Here is a 26,142-nt window from a genome sequence, read left to right as displayed (position 1 = left end):
TGTTTCAAGATTTCTCTTATTATCCCATACACCCAAACTGTTGTCTCACTGTCTTTCCCCTTATCGTATTTGCATTTTCTTCCGAACAGGTACTCGTCTAATTCCATCTCCCCTGAGAACTTTGAAGAAAACATATTGTCCCACACGAACTGCACACAAACTTCTCTTGCATCCTGGGCCCAGTAGACGGCGGTACTTTTATAAGCAATTCGAGAACTTATGATGGAGCACAGACGTAAAGTGTTCTTCTGTAAATAACTTCTTATAAATTGAAATGCATCCCTTATGTCAGCATGGCATCCGGCAAAAGCATGAATTTGTATAAATGGAATATTCGTGATTTTTATTTGCCGTGCATCGGAAAGTTTGACTTCCTAGTTTGTCTTTCCTTACCCCTATCCTACATACTTTGACACATTTTGAACAATCATAGGAAGGTAACAGAAAGTTCTCTTCTCGGAGCCACTCATTTAACTCAATATCCGATTTCATAAATAAGGACTAAAAATTTCAAGGATTACTAAAATCGAACACCCTTATTTCCCCTTCAGTTTTACGGCAGCGATAGTTACCAGCACTTTGATTAGTTTCCCCCTTTTTTAGCTCACCTGGCCTAAAAGGCCATGTGAGCTTTTCTTATCACTTGGCGTCCGTCGTCGTCTGTCGTCGTTAACAATTTTTCAAACATCTTCTCCTCTGAAACTACTGAATGGATTTGGATGAAACTTTATATGATTGTTCCTTAGAGTATCCTGCACAAAGTGTGTGCTTCGATTTTTGATCCGTCAAAAAATATGGCCGCCGTTACTTAAAATAGAACATAGGGGTCAAATGCAGTTTTTGGCTTATATCTCGAAAACCAAAGCATTTAGAGCAAATCTGACATGAAGTAAAATGTTCATTAGCTCAAGATCTATCAGCCCTGAAATTTTCAGATAAATCAAACAAACCATTGTTGGGTTGCTGCCACTTAATTGGTAATTTTAAGGAAATTTTGCAGTTTTTGGTCATTATCTTTAATATTATTATAGATAAAGATAAACTGAAAACAGCAAAAATGATCAGCAAAGTAAGATCTACAAATAAGTTTAATGATCAAAATTGTCAATTGACCCCTTGAGGGGTTATTGTCCTTTAATGACAATTTTTCACAATTTGTTCATCATATTTGCTATATTTAAAAAATCTTCTCCTCTGAAACTACTGAACGGATTTAGATTATCTTGCACAAAGTGTGTGCTTCGATTTTTGATCCGTCAAAAAACATGGCCGCCGTTACTTAAAATAGAACATAGGGGTCAAATGCAGTTTTTGGCTTATATCTCAAAAACCAAAGCATTTAGAGCAAATCTGACAAGGGGTAAAAATGTTCATTCATGCTGCCACTTAATTGGTAATTTTAAGGAAATTTCGCAGTTTTTGGTCATTATCTTGAATATTATTATAGATACAGATAAACTGTTAATGGCAAAAATGTTAAGCAAAGTAAGATCTGCAAATAAGTGAATTTGCCCAAAATTGTCAATTGACCTCTTAAGGAGTTATTGCCCTTTAAAGACTTTTTTCACAATTTGTTCATCATGTTGACTTACTTTAAAAAATCTTCTCCTTTGAAACTGCTGTATCAATTTCAACCAAACTTAGGCTAAATGAGTTTCAGAGTTTCAGATTATCTAGTATAAATTTTTTCAAATACATGTGGATTGACGTGGGAGGTATATTGTAACATCCATTATTTTGAATATTTCCTAGTCTGCGCTAAGTATAGATATATCGAGAATTTTCACACGGTGTTGTTTACAAAGCGAAAGAAGCACGTCATATTAGAATACATAATTACAAATATAACACAAACTATATGACAGCATAGCGGCAGGTGTTGTAGTAATACATATACATTATTTTAGCATTTCGGTGTTCAAATTAAAATATCCAAAAAAGAATTTATCTAAATTACACATCTCTTTTACATTGTTTGTACCTATTTGTTTGATAAACTAGTTTTAATATCCATGAAATAGTAACAAACTGCATCACGAATTCCTTATTTCAGATAATGAAAATGAGTGGTGGTTTGAAAGGACAATTTTTCAACCACCCAGTTTATACAATGAACCAAGCGGCATCCATGGAGAAAGTTGGCATTACAAGTGTATGTATTAAAAGTCGATATATCTTTACTTAAGTCGCAATATAAACCGACTATTTTAGAGTATTATCCACAGAAAATAACATTTTAAATTATATGTTAACCAAACTTGTTATAATTCGAATAACATAGTAACCAACTTGCACATTTGTGTAGACCCTTTGAAGAATTTTTGAGATGCTTGAGCGTTTGATTGGTTTTAATTTCAATTGTAGCTAAAAATTTTTGATAATTTGAGTTTGAAGCTTGCATCTAGTACAAAACAATTGTGCTTACAATTTGATAAATTAATTATTTGTTTTTACAGGAATATTTCAAGTTTCCAAACTGAAATTCCCCTGGTACATTTCATTTTGTGCTAATTTTCAAGGTAGTTACCATTTCTTTCGCATCGTCGTAAAATATTAGTGTGTAATTTAATGAATGCGGAGGAAGTTTTCGAGTTAAGCGGAAGTTTTTTTTAAACAATTTTTCGGAAACACTAGAAAAAATATATCCGTAAAATGAAAAAAATAATTTAAAATATAGTAAGAAAAACCAAAGACCTACTGTTTAAAATTTTGCATACAATATTTTGTGTATATCTATTGATGGAAGGTTTTGAACTTCTAAAATATCATTTACATTTGTACAACACATGTCAAAAGTATTTGTCCTAAATGTTTTCTTCAAGGTAACCAATATTTGTAAGAGAAACATTAAAAAGTTGGGCATTCTTTGAAGATGAAGACTACCAATAATATAGGCAAAATGTTAAATATTTACTTTATCTTAATACACAAATGGCATTTCCAAGTATCAAGAAAGAGCCGTCCGCAATGACAATAAAACTCCTACGTAAAGTTTATGAAACTATAATGTTTTTTTTAAATCAAGTTTAAGATAGACGTGATATAGCTCGATGGGAGTAAAATAAATGTAATAGTTTGAAAAAGGAAATATAAAAGGCAATGTTTAGCACATACCATTTCATATATATTAATATAGGTCTTGTTTTTGAATTGCAGCAATATAACAGAAGTACAGGATGAGTACTTAAACATCCCACACACAATGTTAATGGCAGTGTTTCCTTGTGGGATATTTATTAACAACACAAATATTCGTGCCAAAAGAAGGAGGGAAGAGGTTATCGAAATGTAAGTATTTTTTTACTTTTGGTCCGATATGTTTCTCTCTTCACATAAAATCGGACATCAGAAACGATTTTGTTGAGAAAAATAACAAAACTGCCCTTCACTTATCGTTATGGCGTCAATAAGTATCTGTGAATAATTATTATCTGTAAAAAAAATGTTTTGGAATCAGCAGGGTATGTGGACCCCTAACCAGTATGTGATGCCAAATAGTAACCAACCAACTTACACCAGACCAAATACCCCAATGGAGTGCCATGTTAAAGAACTCACAGAGAGGTACACCTTGTGTTCGTCAAGCCAATACCCTAAAGTCAGATGCATCATCCCAGACAGAAGGTTTGGACTTCCTAACACAAAAGCAATCAGACAACAAGGTTTACTTCAAAAGAGGAACATTTCACCATACCCTTGTACAAGTAAGACAGGTTTTACTTTATAAACAGTATCCCTTCAAAATATATAAAAAGTTAAACTTGAATATATTTGTCCTATCTAAATAAACCATTTATAATGTGTTTAAGTGTCATTAAATATATATGTAAGAGAAAACATTTTAGTGTAGTGTCACATGAACTTAAATGGTGATATTCATAAAAGTACAGTTCAGATTTTATGCATTTAATTCTTAATACTTTATAAATAGTTTTGACTTAATACAAGGAAAAACTCTTTCCCCAAACATATATAATTCCAAACCAAGTAAAAAGTACCAATCAAACCTCTGCTTTTACTCTTCAACAACACTCAGGAATTCCTCCTATCCTACTATTCACAGGCAATGAAAGAACAGCCAACACTAAACACCACATCAGCAGAAATACCATCTGACGCCAATAAACTTAATAAAACGTGTGGAACAACCCAGACACAACCGTCTATTATTTGTAGTCAGCTAAGTAAAGGAACAAAAGAAATGTCTACCAAGACACCAGACATACTAGAGTCCACATCTACAATTGAAAAAAAGTTAAGTGTTTTCTGTATCTCATTCTCCAAATGTTAAGAAGACATAATGATTGGAATATCAGTGTCGTTCTTAATCTGACTAACAGTATACCGGACCTTATAGATATCAATGAGCCAGATCAACAAAATTTTGGACCAGATGACATATTGTCTTCGACACACAAGCCATATAAACTTCGCCTATAAAACTGTGATACCAACTACAACATTATTCATGCAACGATCATCATCAGAGTCGATTGTTTCAACTGACCACAGTGTCAATAAGCCAGATGCAGGAACGTCAGCACCACTTCCTACAACACTACTGATACTTGTTGAAACAGATCCATTTTCCATTTTCAACTTGTCTAACGGTACACCTAGCACAGAAGTATCATGGCGTAAAACAGAAACAATACCAAATGCTTTAGTGGTGCACTGTTAGAAATTGTAAGTCAAGCAGTATACCCCAGTCACCCTTAGGGTTTATGAAAACAAGACGGATACGTTATAATGAAATCGATTTCAACAAATTTTATTGTAAAATGAATATTTTATCTATTGCTCTGAACATATGGACGTCCTACCATGTTTGTGCAGTTAAATAATTGGATTTTGTTTATACACCTCATAACTATCTATTCTACTGAGACACTTAGAGTGGACTGTTTGAACACTGCTGGCATATTAACGATAATATTATGTTTCGACTGTTTTGACTAGGGAATAGAAGTATGGTCACTTGGTCTTCTTCCGACCAGCAGTAAAACACTTACCAAAGTTGGGCGTCCGTTTGGCTGGGCGGGTTATTAAGTTCGTAATCTATCAGGCATTTTATCATCTATGTGTTGTTTACTAGGCCATATGTTGAAGCTTCCTAAAACAAAATGTAAAAAGTTTGCCCAAGTTATCATCTTGCGACTAACAGTTGAAACATGGCAATCAAACCTTACAACTAAATCCTGTTCCATTTAACCACATTTGAGTCTACACAAAAACGTGAATAGCCCATCTATTAATAGCATGTTTCTCCTTTACCTGCTAATATATTTTGTTTGGCATTATCGCTTGATTTGTAGTAATAGCTGGTCATTGAGTTTGCGACTGGTTTTATAAAATTGAAAAATACAGAAAACGTTGACAGACACAAAGCCTGTGTTGAAAAAAATCATGGAATTATCAGTTGAAAATCTGTTGATCCCAAATCTTTCTATTTCAATTTTTTCCTGCAATCTGTATTTCTGATCTCTGCTTTTAACAAATGCCTCTAGTTCTTGTATTTTGTCTCTTTGTGGTGAACTGAAATTGTAAAAAATACCCACAAATGCTGGTATGATTTATGATAGTAGCTTGTCATGGAATTAACAGCAGGTTAAATGAAATTAAAAAATGAAGTGAACATTGATATGGATACAAATCGAGTATAAAACAAAATCAGTGAGTCCTCTTTGGGAAATCTGAAAATGCCAAATCTTTCAATTTGCAATTTCTCCTGTAGCCGCTTTATTTTTTCCTGTAATTTATTTTCCAGTTTAATAACTCTTGGTGAAGAAATTTAATCAAATGCACTGCAGAACAATTGACATCAATGAACATTAAAGTATCACATATATATATTTATAAGTATATTATGTACGTTAATGGCTAAGCAACAGTGTTATTCCCATAAATATTGTAATTAATTGGTGATGAAATTTGATTAAAATGAATATTTTTGGTGATGTCTTTGTATTTAGATGATCACGAGTTCTGTATTCGATTTATTGATATATTATTTGAAACAATATATGTTACAACATGGTTTCACAGAACAACCACTGAATTTGCATAACAATGCTGAGTGTCTGCTAAAATTTCTGAAGGTGACACATCAAGTGTATCATACTTGAAATTTATAATTGGAGACTGCATATAAATTTAAAGAATCATCAAAACACATGTTTGAGAACTTTCTTGAGATAGTATTGGAAAGTACTATATATATACATAATATACCTTGATTCTATTGAAGACTCCAACTGACCAGCAGATGTGTAACAACAGATTTTTATTTTCCCATACCGTAGTACTATGATGATCCAGCATCTATCTGTCCAGCAGCAGTACATGATGTAAATTAACTCATTCAAAATAATTAACTACAATTGCAAACTGATTACAAAGAAGCAGTTTGACAACTGAATAACCATCCTGAGAATGATTTATGGCCGTGTTTACTTTCAGCTCATCAAACTATAAATCATAATTTATCACAGAAATGATTTAATTATTCTGTGCATCATTGATGCAAATCACATTTTATATTGTTATACATAATTTTTAGTATATACAACATGTATTTGAGAGAAAAATTAAATATAAATGAAAGAAATATAGACAATACATCAAAAATCTGACCAGCAGAAATGTTTTTATCTTTATCATCAGGATTATAAAATAATATACATACATTGTATCATACATTAATATATGTACAATGTAATAATTACCATAAGCTTAGATCTCCATCTTGGATCTCTGGAATCGGTTAACAACCTATGTTTGCAGCTTCAAATTTAATAGTACATGATATTAATGTAGAACTCACAAACAGAAGATGATCAGAAATACAAATGTTTTTTTTATTCGAGTCAGATTTTTTTTACCGAAGCCCTTCAGCGCTGTCATTTAAAATTATTTAGTCAAAATTTAACACTAGTATTAAGGTTTATTATAACAAATTGGCTAATACGGCCTTATTATCACCTAAAAAAATACTGAACGTTAAACAACCAACAACCAATCAATATATAGGACATTGTCCTAGTATAAAGCTGTCATTTAAGGTAGAGCTTTCCTCATATTACAATTCTGTATATAATTTAACCTGGATATGATTTTAGGTGGTACCTTATAAAACAGGGATATAACTCTGAAAAATCAGCAAAACATTTTAATTACATTGTGTTGTTAAGGGAATATTGAGAAAACAAAATCTCATTCTTGTAAATGATGTCATGGTAGCTATATTCAACTTAGGAAACTATCAATCTGTGGGAAATAGGTGCAAAACCATATTTGTGGCAAAAAAGAATTGACCACACATTTCAGGACGATTTATTGTATGATTTGGGTTTTATATACATATCAGTTGCTGATCATTTTCATAAGGTTGGGACATGTAATGTTAAAAAGAGGGCCCAGTGCTAAACCCTATCAAACTGCCTCGATCTGCATGTTACTATTTATATAGCTAGCCGGTTTCAATCATCATAAGGCAGCAACCATTTGATTTTCTGGGGGGGGGGCTATGTTTTTTTTTGGAAAAAAAATTGAAGTTTCCAGTTGGTGGAGAGAAAAATAATTTGTTTTTGATTCTGAGAAAAAAAATTGTTTGTTTCATCCCCTCAGCTGCCACAATATGTAACGCTAAAATTGAAATAAAAAAAATGTTTTCGACTTGTCGCGAAAAAAATAGATTGATAAAAAAAAAAGAAAAAAAAACCATAGCCCCACCACAGAAAATCAAATGGTTGCTGCCTAACCATGATAAAGGCATTAAAGACATGTTAGCCAGTGTGTACTGCAGGCAATGTTTTTAATTCTACTATTAAATAAATAACATTACACCTTTAAATGAACTTTTCTTTCTTGTCAGAGTACTTAACTCATTTGTGCATGAATTAAATAGGACAACCTTATAGTGTCAGTCTCTGTCATAACGGCCACTCAAGTAGTCAATCATGAAATTATTCCTGGTTATGCCTTTATCATGTAGTAAAATACAGAAGTTAACTTGAAAAGGGCGACTTGTCATATATCAAAGAAGAGTTCTTTCATCTTTTTCTGACTGTACATAGGAGGTAAGTAACAGCAGATTACATCAAGAATTAAAATAAAAGTCTTACTTTTCTGTTAGTAACTTTAATGCTTGCTAGTTCTTAAATGTGGCGACTAGATATTTATCAATAAATGTCTTTGTAAACATGACAAAAATGTTTAATGTCCAACAGTAGATACTTTTTGTACAATTTTGGCCTGTATTGACTTTATAGGCACAATTACAAATATTCATGTAAAACAATAACTTCTGTCTATCGAGATAAGAAATAAAGATCAATTGAATAATTGCTTACTGGGACATCAACATCATTTGAACTTTGGTGAACTGAGCTGTCTCATTCGATTGACAATCATACCACACCTCTAAACTTTTGTCTTAATTTTAAATTTGGTATACAAACTTTTTTTTTACATGTATTATGTATGGACTGATGGTTTCATTCATCTATTATATATGCAGACAAATATAGTTTTTAAAATCTTCATTTCATTTTGATATTAGATGGATAGCTGCCTCATTTCAATTATATCCTTTGTGTCCTTGCTTATCTTACTACATATCCTCATAGACATTAATCACACAGATTTATATGAAAAACTGGATAAATATGGTCTGTGACAAGAGAGAGAATAGTCAATATACCCTCAACACCAACCAGATTAGGCAAATATTATATGATTCTGGCATGTAAAGGAATTTAAATTATTCTATGATTTATTTTTATGTAAAATATAGATATAATCTAGTTCAGCTGGTATCATGTGCACGTGATTATCTATTAAGTCACTATCAATTCCCCTACACACAGAGTGTAGCTCTCCATGTTTTGCTAAAAGAGATTGAATGTTAATGATCCAATAAAATACTGTTCGTATATCTTTCCATAGGTGATATTTGGAGGAACCTTCTAGTCAATAGTCACATTAAGTTGTACCAATACTCAAGTATTTCTATTTGAAGGCATGCCATATGTCTGTCCACATGATTAGTGCATGAATGGTCAACTGTTTAAGACTTTTTGGGGACTTGTCTTGTGTCTGGCCTTTTCATCTTAACATTCACCAGTTTGGGCATTTTGGAAAATACTGGAAAAAAATGTGAAAAATAGTTACATGTGGCACAAACAATACAATAGCATATGGCTTAAATTATTCCAATATCAAATCTGTCTTATCAATAGTAATATTACCTCAATATCTCTGCTCGAACAATTGTATTTGCAAGATTTATGTCAGTTTTGTAATCTATGGGTTTATGCTACATATATGCCAGCTTGTGCAAATTCAGGAATTATCTACATGTAGCAATGTTTCTAAAAAAATTTTATATTTTCAATATTGTAGGATCATTTATTTTGATGTCGCAACCAAAAAAATCAAAGTGATGGAAATCACTCATGGAAAGATTAGAAGAGTAGTTTGAATTATTTCATATTAAGGTATGGTGGGGAAAAATGAACATTTATAAAGCACTATTGCTGAAAATTGCATTTACAGCAGGTCTTTAGAAGGAAACTTGCTTTTCCAGTATGAGGATAAAATGAGCTCAAATTAAATAATATGGGTCTCTTAATTTGCACAATTTTATTTAAACTGCAGTTTATATCTTATCGAAATTATGTTGCCGGTTCTGAACATGTTTCAAAAACACAAAAAAATGCAAAAATTCTTCTAGTAAATGTTACCAACTATCCTTGTAATACATAAATCTGGACCAACAGCTTAAAACTTTAAAGTGTCAACAAAAAAAAATGAAAAATGTCATGGGGCATTTTGTAAGTTGAAACAGAGGTTATAGGGCATTAAAGATTAAAAGTTTTAGAGTGACTTTTGATCAATTTTTTAAAGTATTTTTTCAACACAGGGCATTGAAAATGTACTTTTTCAACGTAAACCAATTAAAAAACTTATCTTATTAAAATGTGGATTCTTTCTTGATTGCAAAAATATATATTCACTTCTGATAAAAATTCAAATGACAAAAATAGACATCATGATTGATGTGAAATAAACTAATAAACAATGGTTTGTTATAATTAAAAGTTTTTGAACTGTTTCAAGCCAATTCCTAATAAAAAAAAGTGTACTAATTTAATTGTTGATTAATTACAGATGATTATTGGAAATTTATCATGTAAATTATAGGCCTTACTTGTATACCTTTTATTTATTCATTTTTATATTCATATTTCATTTTTTTAAGATCTTGTTAATCCATTAATCATTTATCTTTCAGATATAATTTACAGAATCACTTTATGCCTGTACCAAGTCAGGAATATGACAGTTCTTGTCCATTCGTTTTTGATGCGTTTTGTTATTTGATTTTGCCATGTGATTATGGACTTTCCCAATTGATCTTCCTCTAAGTTCAGTATTTTTGTGATTTTACTTTTTATGTAAAATAAATGTAGATCAAAAGTAATTGGCAATAAATAAATCTATCATCCTTATAAATATCAAACATCTAATATACACATTTGTGTATTCAATTATGAGGTCAAATACTTGTGTATTAAGAATTATACTGAGTGGTCTGTATAATTATGTAAGACTGAGGTTGATAGGTAATGTGGTCAATTTGATTGGCAGTTTAGGAGGTGGGGCATTGTAATTAAAGGGTCACCTTGTCTCTGATTGTTTAGTGATAATGACAGTTGTCAATCATACTAGTTGAATCAATACCCAGTTACCTAATCAAAATGTTTTTTAAAAGCCTGCACATCAACACACCTTAATGATATACATTCTTGAATGGACTGCTACAATAACATACCCAGTTTTTTCAGTTTATATGTGTATTATGTGCACATACATCAGAACCATAGGGAACTATATTTCAGTGTGAATACATTTAGTAACAGTAGCTAACCTGTCCTGTTGTTAGGGAGGCTGGTGCCTAAGTAAAGATTTAGAACAAGTTCTAATCTTTCCAAAAATCATACTTTAAATTAATGGTGCTTGCTCAACTACAAACCTATGTATATACACATTTACATATCATAATAGTTAATTTTGCAGGACCTACATGAATCATTTATCATGTAGCACATTGTCATAACATGCATGTTGGTGTTCAAACGTCAAATTGATATTTTAATATCTTCACAATATTGAAACTAAACAATACAATAATATGGGAAAATTTAATATAGAGTGATTTAAGAAAAAAATGGAACTATTTGGGTCTTTCTAAATATATCTATATTAAATAACTGAATAATAGCCAACGATTTATCTTACGGGGCATGCAATGGATCATAAAATTAAGATACAGTACACTACAAAATATAATAAATAACCAGTCTAAATTTAAAAGGGTACATTTTTTTTGCTTGACGGCTACGCAGGAAGACACCTTGCAAGGCTATTTTTTATTCCACACAGTCGCACGAAAACATCTTGCAAGGTCTTTTTAATGAATAATTTGACGCTGTTGAAGGAAAAAAATAACGTAGTCTTGTACAAAATGTTTAACCTGTAATGCATGTGATATGTACATGTATGTGGTATACACAGATAGAGATGAAGGGAGTCCATAACAATATTACATGTACCATGCATAATAAAGCTGGGTGGTAATGATTTATAATGAAGACAAAAACAGCACTACCTATGCATTATTTAAGCAGATGAGCTCTGTTGGTGTATTAACGTCAGTAAAAAAGTACATTCATTTGTAGTCCAAATAATTATGACGTCTGGCAAGGCTATTTTATTTTTTTTATTTGGACTAATTCATTTGTACACAACGTCAACTTGATTTACTATAGGGAGGTCAGTTGCCGGCATTGGGATGAACATTTGAAAAGCTTACCATCCATGCAGGTGTTTTCCATGGAACATGGCTTGTTAAAATTAACGTTCAACTACTTCAAAAGACATGGTTTAACGGTTTCATTTCGGTTGAAGCAGAAAGTATCAGCTGATTATGACAACTGGATCCCCTCCCAATTTAGGCCTGGTAAATTGCGATTCATCTGAGAACCACATTGATTTTTCAAGACAGAAAAGTATCACAATTACCTTATTTTGCGATTTGAGCTTTCTTCTATACACTTTATCACTAATGTTTTACGTTTATAAACTAGTTTGAACATCAATCTAGGCCAATTGAAGAACTTTATTCATTTTTCCTAAGCCACCCCCATTTTCGCTCCAGAACGCCATTTTTGTTGTAATCAGCTCAAAGAAACGGAAAAATTAGGAAAACTAATGCATCAATCACTACGAAATTTACTCAATACACGAACAAATCATATACCTTTCAGAAAATGTAAATTTTTTCACTCATCTCCGTATTTTGAGGAAGGAGTATAAAAATAGAAAATGATGTTAGGACCGCCCAATAGGCGGGATAGGGTGAGGTCACTTCGGTCATTATGCAAATTCATTCTATGGAGCCGTGTACTCTGACTGCGATCGTAAAAGTTATTTATTTTACCAGAACCATTATAAACTTCTTGTTTTAAGCATAAAATTTGATAAATATGGATTGAAATACTTACATATCGGGTGTCAGTTTGTTTAGGTGATGCAAATGTCAGCCATTAATCAGAGCTAGTTTATCATTTTCCAGATGCATCTCGGGTAATCTCACAAAATCTCGCGTCGCATAAGATGTTATACTACAGTCTATGCAAAAGCTCACGAGATTCCAATCCTTCTAACTATACAAATCCTTGATTAAAGCAACTATCGACTTAGCGTTTAACATTACAGTCATGAATTTGTCCGCTAAGTTACGCATTTAATTTGCTAAGAATGAACTATTGAGTACGACTTCTTTTCCAGATTTCATGGGGAATAAAATTACTTGAAGGTGCATGTTCAAACAAATTGTATTGGATTGATATTTATTCACAGAGCAAAATAAAAGCACGTTATGAGTTTTTAATTCTTTCGGCTGCCTGATGGACACTTTGATAAAATATTTGTTTGTTAGTACTTTAAACGACAAATCTATTTTTTTACCTGCGTGACGTAAAATATATATTTGTCGTGACCGTTACATGATGAACAGTACAGACAAACTGTGCATCTGGGAAATAGAGAAGGTCTAAATTGTACATGCTTTGCACGCACATACCACTATCTTATCCACATGTATTTTACACCAATGTTTCACAATTTTAGCGAAGTTACTAATTTGAACATTATAATAAGGTACAATGCATTCTTTGACGGCCAAAGGGTCCCATATAGGTTTGAATTTTCCGGCAATCTTCATTATATCTTTGTCATTTTCCTCTATATCCATCTCAAATTCGTCAGCCATTCTTTATAACAAATAAATATTAACAAAAAGAAAACAATATTAAACGTAATGAATACTTTTAAATTAAGCTTCCTGTAAATTATTTGTCAATAAACTGTTTATGTCCCATAGTAAGAGAGAACCAAGTTATAGTGAACTACGTTTAATATAGATCATGGTAAGTGTACAGTGTTAACAAGAAATAACATGTGTGACACAGTTGGGCGGAGGTGCCAGTGCGCATGAGTTATTACACGTGCATTATCAAAGTACTGACATACTATACATGTTACATCGTTTCTTTTTTCAACTTGAAGCTAATATAATTATCAGAAAATCTAAACTCAAGATAATTACTGAACAAAATTACAAAATTCTTTAACTTCTACATTTAACTGTCCATTTATATGTTCACGAATCAAAATGATTTTTTTTAAGGCACTGTCATTTAAAGTTCAAATACTTATTTAACTAAACCTAACTTCTAGTCTCTAACTATTATTTACAATATTCAACCGTTAAAGTATAAACTTTCAATCGTAATCTTTCATCCAGCTTGGCTTCTGCTACTCGGGTGGATGAACAGTTAATCGTCTAAGATAGGGTCTCCCTCATTAGCGAAATCATCGTTTTTAGCCATTGCTTTATCAGTTTGTTTTCGATTTATGAGTTTGAGTGTCAATTTGGTATCTTTCGTCCCTTTTTAAGTTGTGTCTGTTCCAGTAGAAATAGATACCTCTACATCTACAGTTAAATATTAGTTTTCCAAACTATAATACTGTAATACACAGATTTTAAAAGTAGTAAAAGAAAGAAAGGACAAATAAACTGTCAATCAACTTTTAGAAAAAAACCAAGCATGTCAGTAATAAAAGAAACGAATTAATAACACAGGTTTCTCGGGAAATGGACAAGGATTAAATAAGGTCAATTATTCTTAGGTTGATAGGTATGGCAATATCTTTATTACAGCTTATTCAGTAGTCAAAAACAATCCACCATTTTTGACAACAGTTTTAAATGTTACATCCAATTAAAAAACATAGACTGCAACTAGACAACGCCCATATTGGACACGGTACCTGTTTTGATTTCTTAATCCCACGCCGGGACGACTACAGCATCTCTTTTCTTTGAGAAATTGATAGTGTAAGAATTGCTATATCTTTCCCAAGGCTTCCCATCTTATGAACAGTGCATTCTCTGGCCGTCTGCTTTATAATTCTATTTTGAAAATTCTGTTACATTTATATTCCATGGTTGTATATCTACTACTTCGGTTACTGCCTCATAATCTACATTGTGTCCTGAGTATAGTTGGTATTGTGGCCTTTTCGTCACTGGTTCATCAAAAGATGAGCTTTGAATGCATTTATACTGGTATTTTACTGGCGGATGGGGGTTTTCTGCTCTGTTTATGCTTTCTGTTAGGGTGCCGAAATCTATGTTCTTGAGTTGGTAAATCATCATTAGGATTTGAAATATTTGTGTCAGAATTGATACGATGGCTTTTATTATTTGCTAGACTGTTACAGTATTTGTTTAGGTGAATATGTGATAACTTTTACTTCTTGAACATAATTCAATTATTTTGTTCATTTGACTGCGAGGAATTTTGAATACTTTGTTCACCACTTTTGTAGGCTGTTTGCTAATGTTGATTAATCGTTATCCTGATCTTTACTTCTGGTGTCATGACCTGTGTCAGAATTATATCAGATGCATTTTTGAAGATTTTATATAGTTTTTTATGAGAACACTCGGGCATTGATGGACCCATTCAGTTTCTTAATTCTGATTTGTATCAGCGACCTCACTGCCTTAATCCATTCGGAAAGAGTGTCTACGTCTACCTTCTCGCGCTTAGCCCATTAACCCCATTGTAATATTTTATTTGTATATAAAGAGAGACAGAATGATCAGACTGTAAATAATATTTTCTCATTAACAATTTAATGAAGTAAAAAGAAAAGGTAAAGAGTTACTGTAATCTTTTGAAATTCATATCCACTTACAATTCAATACGGTGATGTCATTGTATGCTGTATTCCAGCCTTTAACAAATGTAACAATATGTGACGTCATATCTTTGTTTACTGCATAACTCTGAAATGAAAAACATTTACATTCTTGCTAATGTATTTACTGAGTATATAGCATGTGCATACCTATCAAAGCGTTGATATATGCATTTATATGAATTATTAAAATAACTGTACTGTAAATGAAGAGTTGTCACCGTCAATTGTCTATTTGACAATAAAAAAAATGATTCGTACTGAGGAGGCGTAGTAATAACAAAAAGAAATGATGAGTGAGAGCTTAAAACAACACCACATAACTACAATATAAATTAATTGGAGAACACAATTGACAAAGAATCACACGAACAAAAGGCAACACGTTTAAAATCTTAATACGCAAGAAGTGTATTTTGTCCACACAAGACCTACTAGTGACGGCCAGATACAAAAGTTTGAAAGCCGAAATAAGTACAAAGTTGAACAGCATCGAGAACCAAAAGATAAAAAAAAATTGTGCCAAAAACGGCAAAGGTTTTCTGTTAGTTACCAGAACATCCCTATTATTTAGAATAATTTATACTTTAATAGTAAATTATATAAATTGACCCTACAAAAGTTATCCAATTTACACTTATTTTCCAGTGGGTGTCCAAATTTCAAAGACCATTATCCCAAATAGCCTCTATTATGACGAGACATTGCTATTGTATTTATTGTGAACTTGTTCTCGTCATGAATATGTTCTCGTCATGAATATGCATGAAATATTTGGCACTGGACATTATATTGAGCAACCAACAATCAATCAATTGTAGCGACGATAGCTGCCTGGTTCAATAAATTGATGGCCTGGTCGATATCACTTTAAGTGCATTGGAAATCTAAATGCATTGTAATGTATTTAATGTGGCCTACTCTCTTATTGTGTGTTACTTGTTAAACTTTCTCACTGGCACGTTTCAAAATGCACTCAATTGTTATAGACTCTCCGTGTTATTCCTCTAAAACTTTCATCAAAGTCCATCGATGCTCCAAACATTTCAGTAGGTTTTTAGTGCGAACATTTCGCAATTTTGATTGCAAATACTGAACTCGCATCGGCGTTGGCCTCCACGCCGGTTTTAAATACATTAAAATGTTAAGGTGACGGAAAACGCGGAAATTCCGGATTTTTTTTTTGCCGATGCATTAAACATTAGGGCTGGGGGCACAATCTAGGATCGGTCGGATTACAGGAAATACATATTTGTTTAGGCTTGACGTATAAAGCTAATTTATACGTACCAAACACAGCAGTATAGAGGAATTTACTGAAAAAAGGATTTACGTTTCAATTGGACGATAATCATGAGAAAACATTCAAGAGATGAGAAAATATTGATCACTAACTCTCTAGTACTACGATATTTACCTTTAGAAAATGTAAAATGGGGGGAAATGTCTGTAAGAAAAACGGCGCACCATTTTGATGTTCATAAATCTACAGTCGGGGATCAAGTAATTGGGAAGGGTCCTTTATAAAAGAGCTTCCCAATTGGGCGTTGGACCTCTGAAGGCAATCCTCTACAGAAGGTGTTATCAATGTATTATATGTATGCGATCACATGTTACAGCATCCTTCTTTCAACTATAGACCAACACATTTCAATACAAGTCTCGATTGTTGACAGTAGTCTGTCGTCGCAATTGACAACAGGTCACCGCTTGCACTTTGTATTTGTACAAATCATCAGTATTTCAATAATAACACAAATATATCTCTAATTGCAGACAATACTCCTAATGCTGCAGACAGGGATACTGATCTCGGCAAGTCAATGATATTTTATAACCCTTCCTCTGCCAAAAATTTGTTATCACTGTAATATATGTTGACGATCACGTCACGGCTTTAATTGTAGATTTGTATTATTTATCAATATTTCAATAATAACATAGATATCTCTTTAATTGCAGATGGTAATACTCTACCAACGCCGACGGAACAAGAGGCGGGTTCCAAAAACAGGGCGTTTTGTATTGGTAAGTTAATGTCAATTCATAAATGAGCTCGATTACGTTCTACACATACGCGAAACTAATAGCAGGTGTGTGCAAATTGGTGTTGTCTATTTAGTACATGTATACAATCACATGTTTTCTCAATCTACTATCAACGCTGGAGAAAGACCGGTCAATTGAATATTGCATTTTCAAAAACCGTGCAGCGTGTGAAAAAATCAGTTTTGGGTTGTATTTTCTCGTCAATAAACTTATATATATATATATATATACACACGAGTCTAAATTGAAAACTACGTTCAAACCTATGATTGCGTTGGATAAAAGCTGCACTTTTGATACGTGTGATTAATTGATTGATTGTTTGTTGCTTAACATCCAGTGGCAAATAGTTCATGCATATTCAGGACGAGAACAAGTTCACAATAAATACAATAGGTAGGTTGATATATTAGAGGATGATGGTCGGGGGAAATTTGGACTGTCACTGGAAAGTGAGGGTATATTGGATAGAGACAGAAATTTTGCCTTGCAAAAGGCCACCTACGGACCTCTCAAAGAGTTGTTGCAAGAGTTCTTAACGTGCAAAGAGCATGGCACTCTCTTTATACAAGTCATCGGATTTAACGTCCCCCTTCTGACCGGACGTGACTGCAAACTTATACATCCCGCACTGCCAAACGGACGTCCCACTTCGCCAAGCGTTTTACTGCCGGTCGGGAGAAGACCAAGTGACCATGTTTCTATACCCCAGTCATCCTTTGGGGATTTTATACGTGTGCATGTAAAACAAATTTCGTTGTAGAAGGGTCTAAAAACAGCACAAACCAAAACAAAAAAAAGTATATTTAACAAAACGCATTTGACTAACAGGTCGACCAACTGATTTTCATTATCCCTGTTGACAGCCATTGGCAATTGCCACATAAAATTGATCACAAAATATAACAAAATGGATTTTAATGTAAATTTAATACTAAACATAATTTTGTTTTTACTAGTGGCCACGATGTTATGCCACAAACATAAAGTGTCTTTATTTTTTTTAGATAAATCATTTTTGTTTTTGAAAATCTGGATACTAATATATATATATTTAAGTGTATCAAATTCAGAATGGAAAGTCTCTAATAGATGATACTCATTCTGTTCAAAAGATAAAAATATTGCAATAATTTATAAGTTTATTCTACTATTAAATATTTTAAAATCTAACCTTTTGTACATCTTGTAATTCCATGTTTTAACAGTGTTTCGAGTGTAGCATTTTCCTCCACTGTATTTTGGAAACTGCTTTTCTTATGAAATCCTCTTCCCCAGGACATATTGTGGAAAGCATCAGTTCCATGCATTGTTTGGCCGTGATGACATATCGTTTGGTGGGTTTTGGTGCTGGAATCTCTTATGTAAACATTAAATTCTTTAACAGGACTAATACCCGAGATAGAAAGAAACTTGTTAAGGGACTCAAGTTTAAGGGAATTTGACACAGAGGCTTCTGATGACTGTGACAACTGAGATACTGTTTCCTTGCTGACCTGAAATTCACTTTCAGTATCATCCAAAGCAGATGATGTAACCTACAAAATAATAATAAAAATAATTATGGGCTTCTACATGAATTTCCTAATACTCTTAATATCTACTTTATAACACAGGAATAGCTAGAAACATGTAATAATTATAATAAAAAATTTCTTTATTTCCACAATAACATTTATCTGTGAATGGTTTTGATTTTTTGCTTGAAAACTCAATTTTAGCTTTAGTACACAGTAAAATGTTGCTCATTGTTGAAGGCCTTGTAGTAAACATTTGAAATACTTAATGGCTTTGCTACTTCTGAAATATATACGTTAGCTGTATTTGGCCAAAATTCAAGGATTTTTTGGTCATTCACATGAATGTTTGTCTGATTATATCTTATCAACGTTTTTTTTTTTAGAGTTATAAAATTATGTACATTATAACATAATAAACATGAATAATATACTTGTTGTTTTCAACTGCCGCCTCTTTCTGATTTTTTTCCCACCTTTCATTTTGTCCAATCTTCTCCACAGGTTTATTTAATACTGGACATCTCCTAAAATGAATAAAAAATAACAGTAGCAAATAATACTGCCAATCAGAAATGGCGATACATTTAGTCAAATAGGCCAACGCGAAATAGCCTCAAAGTGAGAAAGAAAAAAAACGTTCACACCAGTGTCTTTGTCTTTGTTCAATTGAAGGAAATCAGTATAGAGTTTGAAAAGACAAGGTGGAATCTCTATAACATTAACGGTACCTTTTTTTTTTGGCACCTGATTTCCGCAATACATGTCTCTTCTAACTTGATAATTCTACCGTTTTGCACATATTACTTTCACTAAAATAAAACAATCACTCAGGATTTCAAAGGTAGGCAAATGTTATTGGTATTCTTAAAATATGATAACTTGTATTTCAACAATAATAAAAAAAAACTAATAAAAACAGTTGCTTTTAATAGAGAACGATATATTGAAGTAACTTGTGGTGTTTTGTATTACCTTTTTGTCAGCTGTGACCAGGCTGATGTTATAGGTCCAGCTTGTGTATGTCCCCCTTTGACACTTATTCAACCAATCTAGTCATTTCTTTCCTGGAATTGTCACTCTTGAAGAGATGTAGGTAGTTCTGATTGGTTGCACAAAAGGCTATATCGCTAATTCGAATATTTTTACAATTTAAAGCATATTTTTAAAATAAGACAGAAGTCCTTCAATATACTTAAATTCTTGACTTAAGAAAATTGATTATAAACAAATAAAAATCAACAGTAAAATAGCGTGATATGAAAATAACTGGAGGGTTTTCAGGTTCAACTGCTCAGGCTGAACAGTTGTGTCCTGGTTCACAGGTGGAACTGCTTGGGTCTCGCCAACAGCATGCACAGTATCAAATGCATCGACATTTCCAATATTTCTTATTATGTCCCCATATATAACCCTTTTTAATTCTGGATCTGTAATTAATAATTCTGTATTCTTAATAAAAAACACAAGTTAAAAAGAATTTATACAATGTACATATGTATATAATAAAATAAAACAAAAATGCTTAAATATCATGTATATGATTTTCAATAGTAATTAACCCCAATCAGTTTTTGTGAAAACGGACAGATTATTCTAGCAGATATGATCTACACGTTAATACATATTTATATAGCTTTGATATAAAGCTGAAAAAGAAACTTACTTGTGAATTATATCAATTCTTTTGTCTTTTAACAAGTGTTTTCATGCGTTATTATGTGTGTTGATGCTGAAACTGGTTCACATTTCACAGATAAGATTATTAAAACAAATTGAACATCGCTGTCATGAATAGTAATGATGGAAATAAGTTTGAGATCGTTTTTTTAGGAAACTTTGGAATTTTTGGATCCTCAATGCTCTTCAACTTTGTATTTATTTAGCTTTTTAAATATTTTGATCTGATCGTCACTGATGAGTCTCATGTAGACAAAACGCGCGTCTGGCGTATAAAATTATAATTCTGGTACTTTTGATTACTATTTACATCACTGGGTCGATGCCACTGCTGGTGGACGTTTCGTCCCTGAGGGTATCACCAGCCCAGTAGTCAGCACTTCGGTGTTGACATGAATATCAATTATATGGTAATTTTTATTAACTTTTAGTTTGATAAATTTTACCTGTAATACTGATCTTCAGCGGGGAGGAATGTAGTGAACAGGCAATTTTAAAGATTAAAACTAGTATTTCCCCATATAGGAATTTGCTACAAATTTATATACATCTATAAAAGGGATTATTTGATTTAGGAAACTAACCTTATACGAAATACGTGACGGTTGGGTGACTCATTTCCAATCTGTATTCAGCTTCGATAGCAACTTGATCAACCCTGTGAACGAAAAAGCTATCGATAATACTATCAACGACTTGTTAGAAACTGCCCGTACAAACACAAATGAAAATATCGAGGAACTTACTTTCGACGAACTATATACACTTTGTGACAATTTACCGTGTAACAAATCTCCAGGGTTAGATGGAATCTGTTACGAACATTTGAAAAACAGCGGAAGGCTACCTCAGCGTCATATTTGTAGTTTGTTTAATCTTGTATTGAAAACATGCTACACACCGATAAGCTGGAAAGACAGTTGTATCATACCTCAATTTAAAGGTGGAAACAAATCAAAGTCTAATCCGAATTCATATCGGGGAATTCTTTTCTGTATAGCATATCAAAACTGTTTGAAAAAGCATTATATACTCGTTTACCATCGCTTTATCACAACTTTCCACACCAATCACAAGTTGCCTACCAGAATACATTATCTAGCACACATGCAAGTTTTAACACGCAAGAAGTCGTACACCATTACTTAAAGCGTCAAAGCAATATTATCGTCACACTTCTGGACAGCATGAAACCATTCGATACTCTTTGGCACAAAGGACTATTAGTTAAGTTGTATATATATGGAGTTCGGGGTTTAACTTGGCTGTTGATCTATAAAATGTACCAGAAAATGCGAAGCTGTGTGCAATTTAAAGGAAAGTTCAAAATGGTTCAACCTCAAAAGAGGAGTAAGTCAAGGTGGGGTGATGTCTGCTGTTTTTTATTTAGTGTTCATTAATGATCTTCTTAGGCAATTAGAAGAACGTCCTTATGGAAGTATGCTATTTAGTCTTCGCGTAAGCAGTACCGTACAAACGGACGACATTGCTCTTATATCTACAACACCAAAAGGTATGCAAACTTAAATAGACATTTGCCAAACATATAGCGAAAATAGGGGCTTTATATTCTCATCAGCAAAAAGTGAAGTGCTGAAATTTTGTTAATCAGTATGTGCTACCATAAGTCAACCATTGAAACTTAACGGAACGGACATTCCAGTAGTAATATCAACCAATCATGTTGGAATTTTATTAAATTCTGAATTTAAGAGCATGTCAAGAACTTCAAATGCATGCCGAATTTTTCGTGCAACTGCGTTATCCGTATTAATGAAATCCGGAATACACCAATCCTTCCTTTATCCACTAACGTGCTCCAAAATAGTATTTCAGATGTGTTATCCAAAGGCAACGTTTGCTTGCGAGCTTTGGTATGGTCTTTCAAATACTGAATTAACAATGTTCTCAATATATATGTAAAACAATTCAAGGGCTTCCTGCACGAACACGATTCGACAAGTGCACAAACCTACTAGGTTGGCTTCCTGTGAAGTGCTATATTTGACAAGTGTAAGTTACAATTTTTGGGGAGATTATGAAGAATGGACAATAACTTATTACCAAAACGTATACTACTACTACTACGACTTTTAGAATATAGAAACAAATGTTCCAAAAAGCAAGATGGTTTTGTACCAGATCTAATTAAAATAGCCGTTAAATATGATTTGATAAACTTTGTTGAAGATTTCGTGAAATCAGGCAGCTTCCCAAGTAAAACTGTATAGAACAGATATATTTCCACTTCAATAACGAATTCTGAAAACAACAGATGGCAACAAAGAATATCAGTTGACAGTGACTTTGAAGTTTTCCGTTAAATTCACAAACACATTGTACCACACAGAGCTTCGGTTATTGCTAAAACTAATCCTAACTTCAGAAAAGGAGCTAAGTATATTGATGACCTATGCTCCGTCATCCGATCAGAAGAGTCACCTCTCTTATGCGATAAATGTAGACAGTTTTTCTATAACGTTATTGAACATATCATTTGCGTGTGCGATCGTCTATCAGACTTTAGAGCGAAGCTTTGGGAGGACTTAATAAGCATTAATCCGATTGTATTCAGTGTGTATCTAGACAATCTAACGTCATCCACATTCACAGCAATACTTTTGTCATGTTATAAGGTATGATCTGAATAATGAAAACAGAATTTATTTCTCAAAAACTTGTATTACACATGTTCAACGGATGTGCAGCGTTTTTTTTTTTATAACAGTTAACTTACCTTCAGAAATATTATCATTTACTTTAAAGTGACATTCAACTTATTTAGTATTATCTTTTAGTTTAAAGTGACATTCAACTGATTCAGTATTATCATTTACTTTAAAGTGACATTCAACTGATTCAGTATTATCATTTACTTTAAAGTGACATTCAACTGATTTAGTATTATCATTTACTTTACAGTGACATTCAACTGATTTAGTATTATCATTTTCTTTAAAGTGACATTCAACTGATTTAGTATTATCATTTTCTTTAAAGTGACATTCAACTGATTTAGTATTATCATTTTCTTTAAAGTGACATTCAACTGATTTAGTATTATCATTTACTTTAAAGTTTTATTCAACTGATTCAATCACTCTTATCAATATATGACATTTAAATCATTCAATCACTCTGATGTCTTGACCAATATGTAAATAGTATTATTTTACAAATATGCTTTAAACATGCAAAATCTTCGATAAGAAGGAAATAAAGTTAATAAAGAGGGTATCACCAGCCCAGTAGCCAGTACATCTGGTGCAAGAAAATTTGTTCCGTTAATTTTATAACTACCACTGGGTCGATGCTCTGCTGGTGGACTATAAGTCCCGGAGGGTATCACCAGCCCAGTAGCCAGTACTTCGGAACTGGCATGAGAATACGGATTTTTTGTGTTATTAAAATTTGCTGTTACAAAATATTTGAAATTATTTTTAATTGAGAAATGTATCTCCCACATGCAAAGCTCTGATTCCTTTCACGGATTTGGCTACTATTTTTGGACCTTTTGGATTATAGCTCTTCATCTTTTATATAAGCTTTGGAGTTCAAATATTTTGGTCACGAGCATCACTGAAGAGACATGTATTGTCGAAATGCGCATCTGGTGCAAGAAAATTGGTTCCGTTAATTTTATTACTACCACTGGGTCGATGCCTCTGCTGGTGGACTATTAGTCCCCGAGGGTATCACCAGCCCAGTAGCCAGTACTTCGGAACTGGCATGAGAATACGTTTCTTTTTGTGTTATTAAAATTTGCTGTTAAAAAATATTAGAAATTATTTTAAATTGAGGAATGTATCTCCCTCATGCAAAGCTCTGATTTCTTTCACCGATTTGGCTACTATTTTTGGACCTTTTGGATTATAGCTCTTCATCTTTTATATAAGCTTTGGATTTCAAATATTTTGGTCACGAGCATCACTGAAGAGACATGTATTGTCGAAATGCGCATCTGGTGCAAGAAAATTCAGATTCCTGTATATAAGCAAGGTTTTTAATGTCATAGAGTCATATACAATTATGTTTATACATATGACATCAGATTCCTGTATATAAGCAAAGAATCTGATGTTATAGAGTTATTTACACCTACATATATACATATGACTTCAGATTCGAGTACATAAGCAAGGAATCTCATTTCATAAAGTCATATACAATAATATTTAAACATATGACATCAGATTCCTGTATATAAGCAAAAAAATCTCATGTCATAAGAGTTATTTACACCTACAAATATACATATGACATCAGATTCCTGTACATAAGCAATGAATCTCATGTCATAGTCATATACAATTATATTTATACATATGACATCAGATTCCTGTATATAAGCAAGGGATATGATGTCACAGAGTTATATACACCTACATATATACATATGACATCAGATTCCTATACATAAGCAAGGAATCTCATGTCATAGAGTCATATACAATTATATTTATACATATGACATCAGATTCCTCTATATCAGCATGGAATCTGATGTTATACAGTTATATACACCTACATATATATATATATGACATCAGATTCCTCTATATAAGCATGGAATCTGATGTTATACAGTTATAAACATATGACATCAGATTCCGGTATATAAGCAAGGGATCTGATGTCATAGAGTTATATACATCTACATATATACATATGACATCAGATTCCTGTATATAAGCAAGGGATCTGATGTCATACAGTTATATACACCTACATATATACATATGACATCAGATTCCTATACATAAGCAAGGAATCTCATGTCATAAAGTCATATACAATTATATTTATACATATGACATCATATTCCTGTATATAAGCAAGGAATCTGATGTAATACAGTTATATACATCTACATAAATACATATGACATCAGATTCCTGTACATAAGCAAGGAATCTCATGTCATCAAGTCTTATACAATTATATTTATACATATGACATCAGATTCCTGTATATAAGCATGGAATCTGATGTTATACAGTTATATACACCTACATATATACATATGACATCTGATTCCTGTATATAAGCAAGGAATCTCATGTCATAGAGTCATATACACCTACATATATACATATGACATCAGATTCCTGTATATAAGCATAGAATCTGATCTTATAGAGTTATTTACACCTACATATATACATATGACATCAGATTCCTGTATATAAGCAAGGTTTCTAATGTCATAGAGTCATATACACCTACATATATACATATGACATCAGATTCCTGTATATAAGCATAGAATCTGATGTTATAGAGTTATTTACACCTACATATATACATATGACTTCAGGTTCATGTACATCAGCAAGGAATCTCATGTCATAAAGTCATATACAATTATATTTATACATATGACATCAGATTCCTGTACATAAGCAAGGAATCTCATGTCATCAAGTCTTATACAATTATATTTATACATATGACATCAGATTCCTGTATATAAGCATGGAATCTCATGTCATCAAGTCATATACACCTACATATATACATATGACATCAGCTTCCTGTACATAAGCAAGGGATATGATGTCAT

General features: G+C 32.5%; 1 protein-coding gene across 1 annotated transcript in view; it reads left to right on the top strand.

The window, feature by feature from the left end:
* The first annotated feature begins 4,066 nt into the window (after positions 1-4,066).
* LOC143050732 (uncharacterized) overlaps positions 4,067-26,142 on the top strand; it is a 61,558-nt gene continuing 39,482 nt past the window's right edge. The window contains exon 1 of the mRNA XM_076223854.1: positions 4,067-4,184. Coding sequence (XP_076079969.1) covers positions 4,067-4,184 — 118 coding nt within the window. The remainder of the gene's footprint in view (positions 4,185-26,142) is intronic.

This window comes from Mytilus galloprovincialis, chromosome 11, assembly GCF_965363235.1.
Source record: "Mytilus galloprovincialis chromosome 11, xbMytGall1.hap1.1, whole genome shotgun sequence".
NCBI lineage: Eukaryota > Metazoa > Mollusca > Bivalvia > Mytilida > Mytilidae > Mytilus > Mytilus galloprovincialis.
The sequence above is the reverse complement of the archived record's forward strand: the minus strand, read 5'-3'. Positions and strand labels throughout refer to the sequence as shown.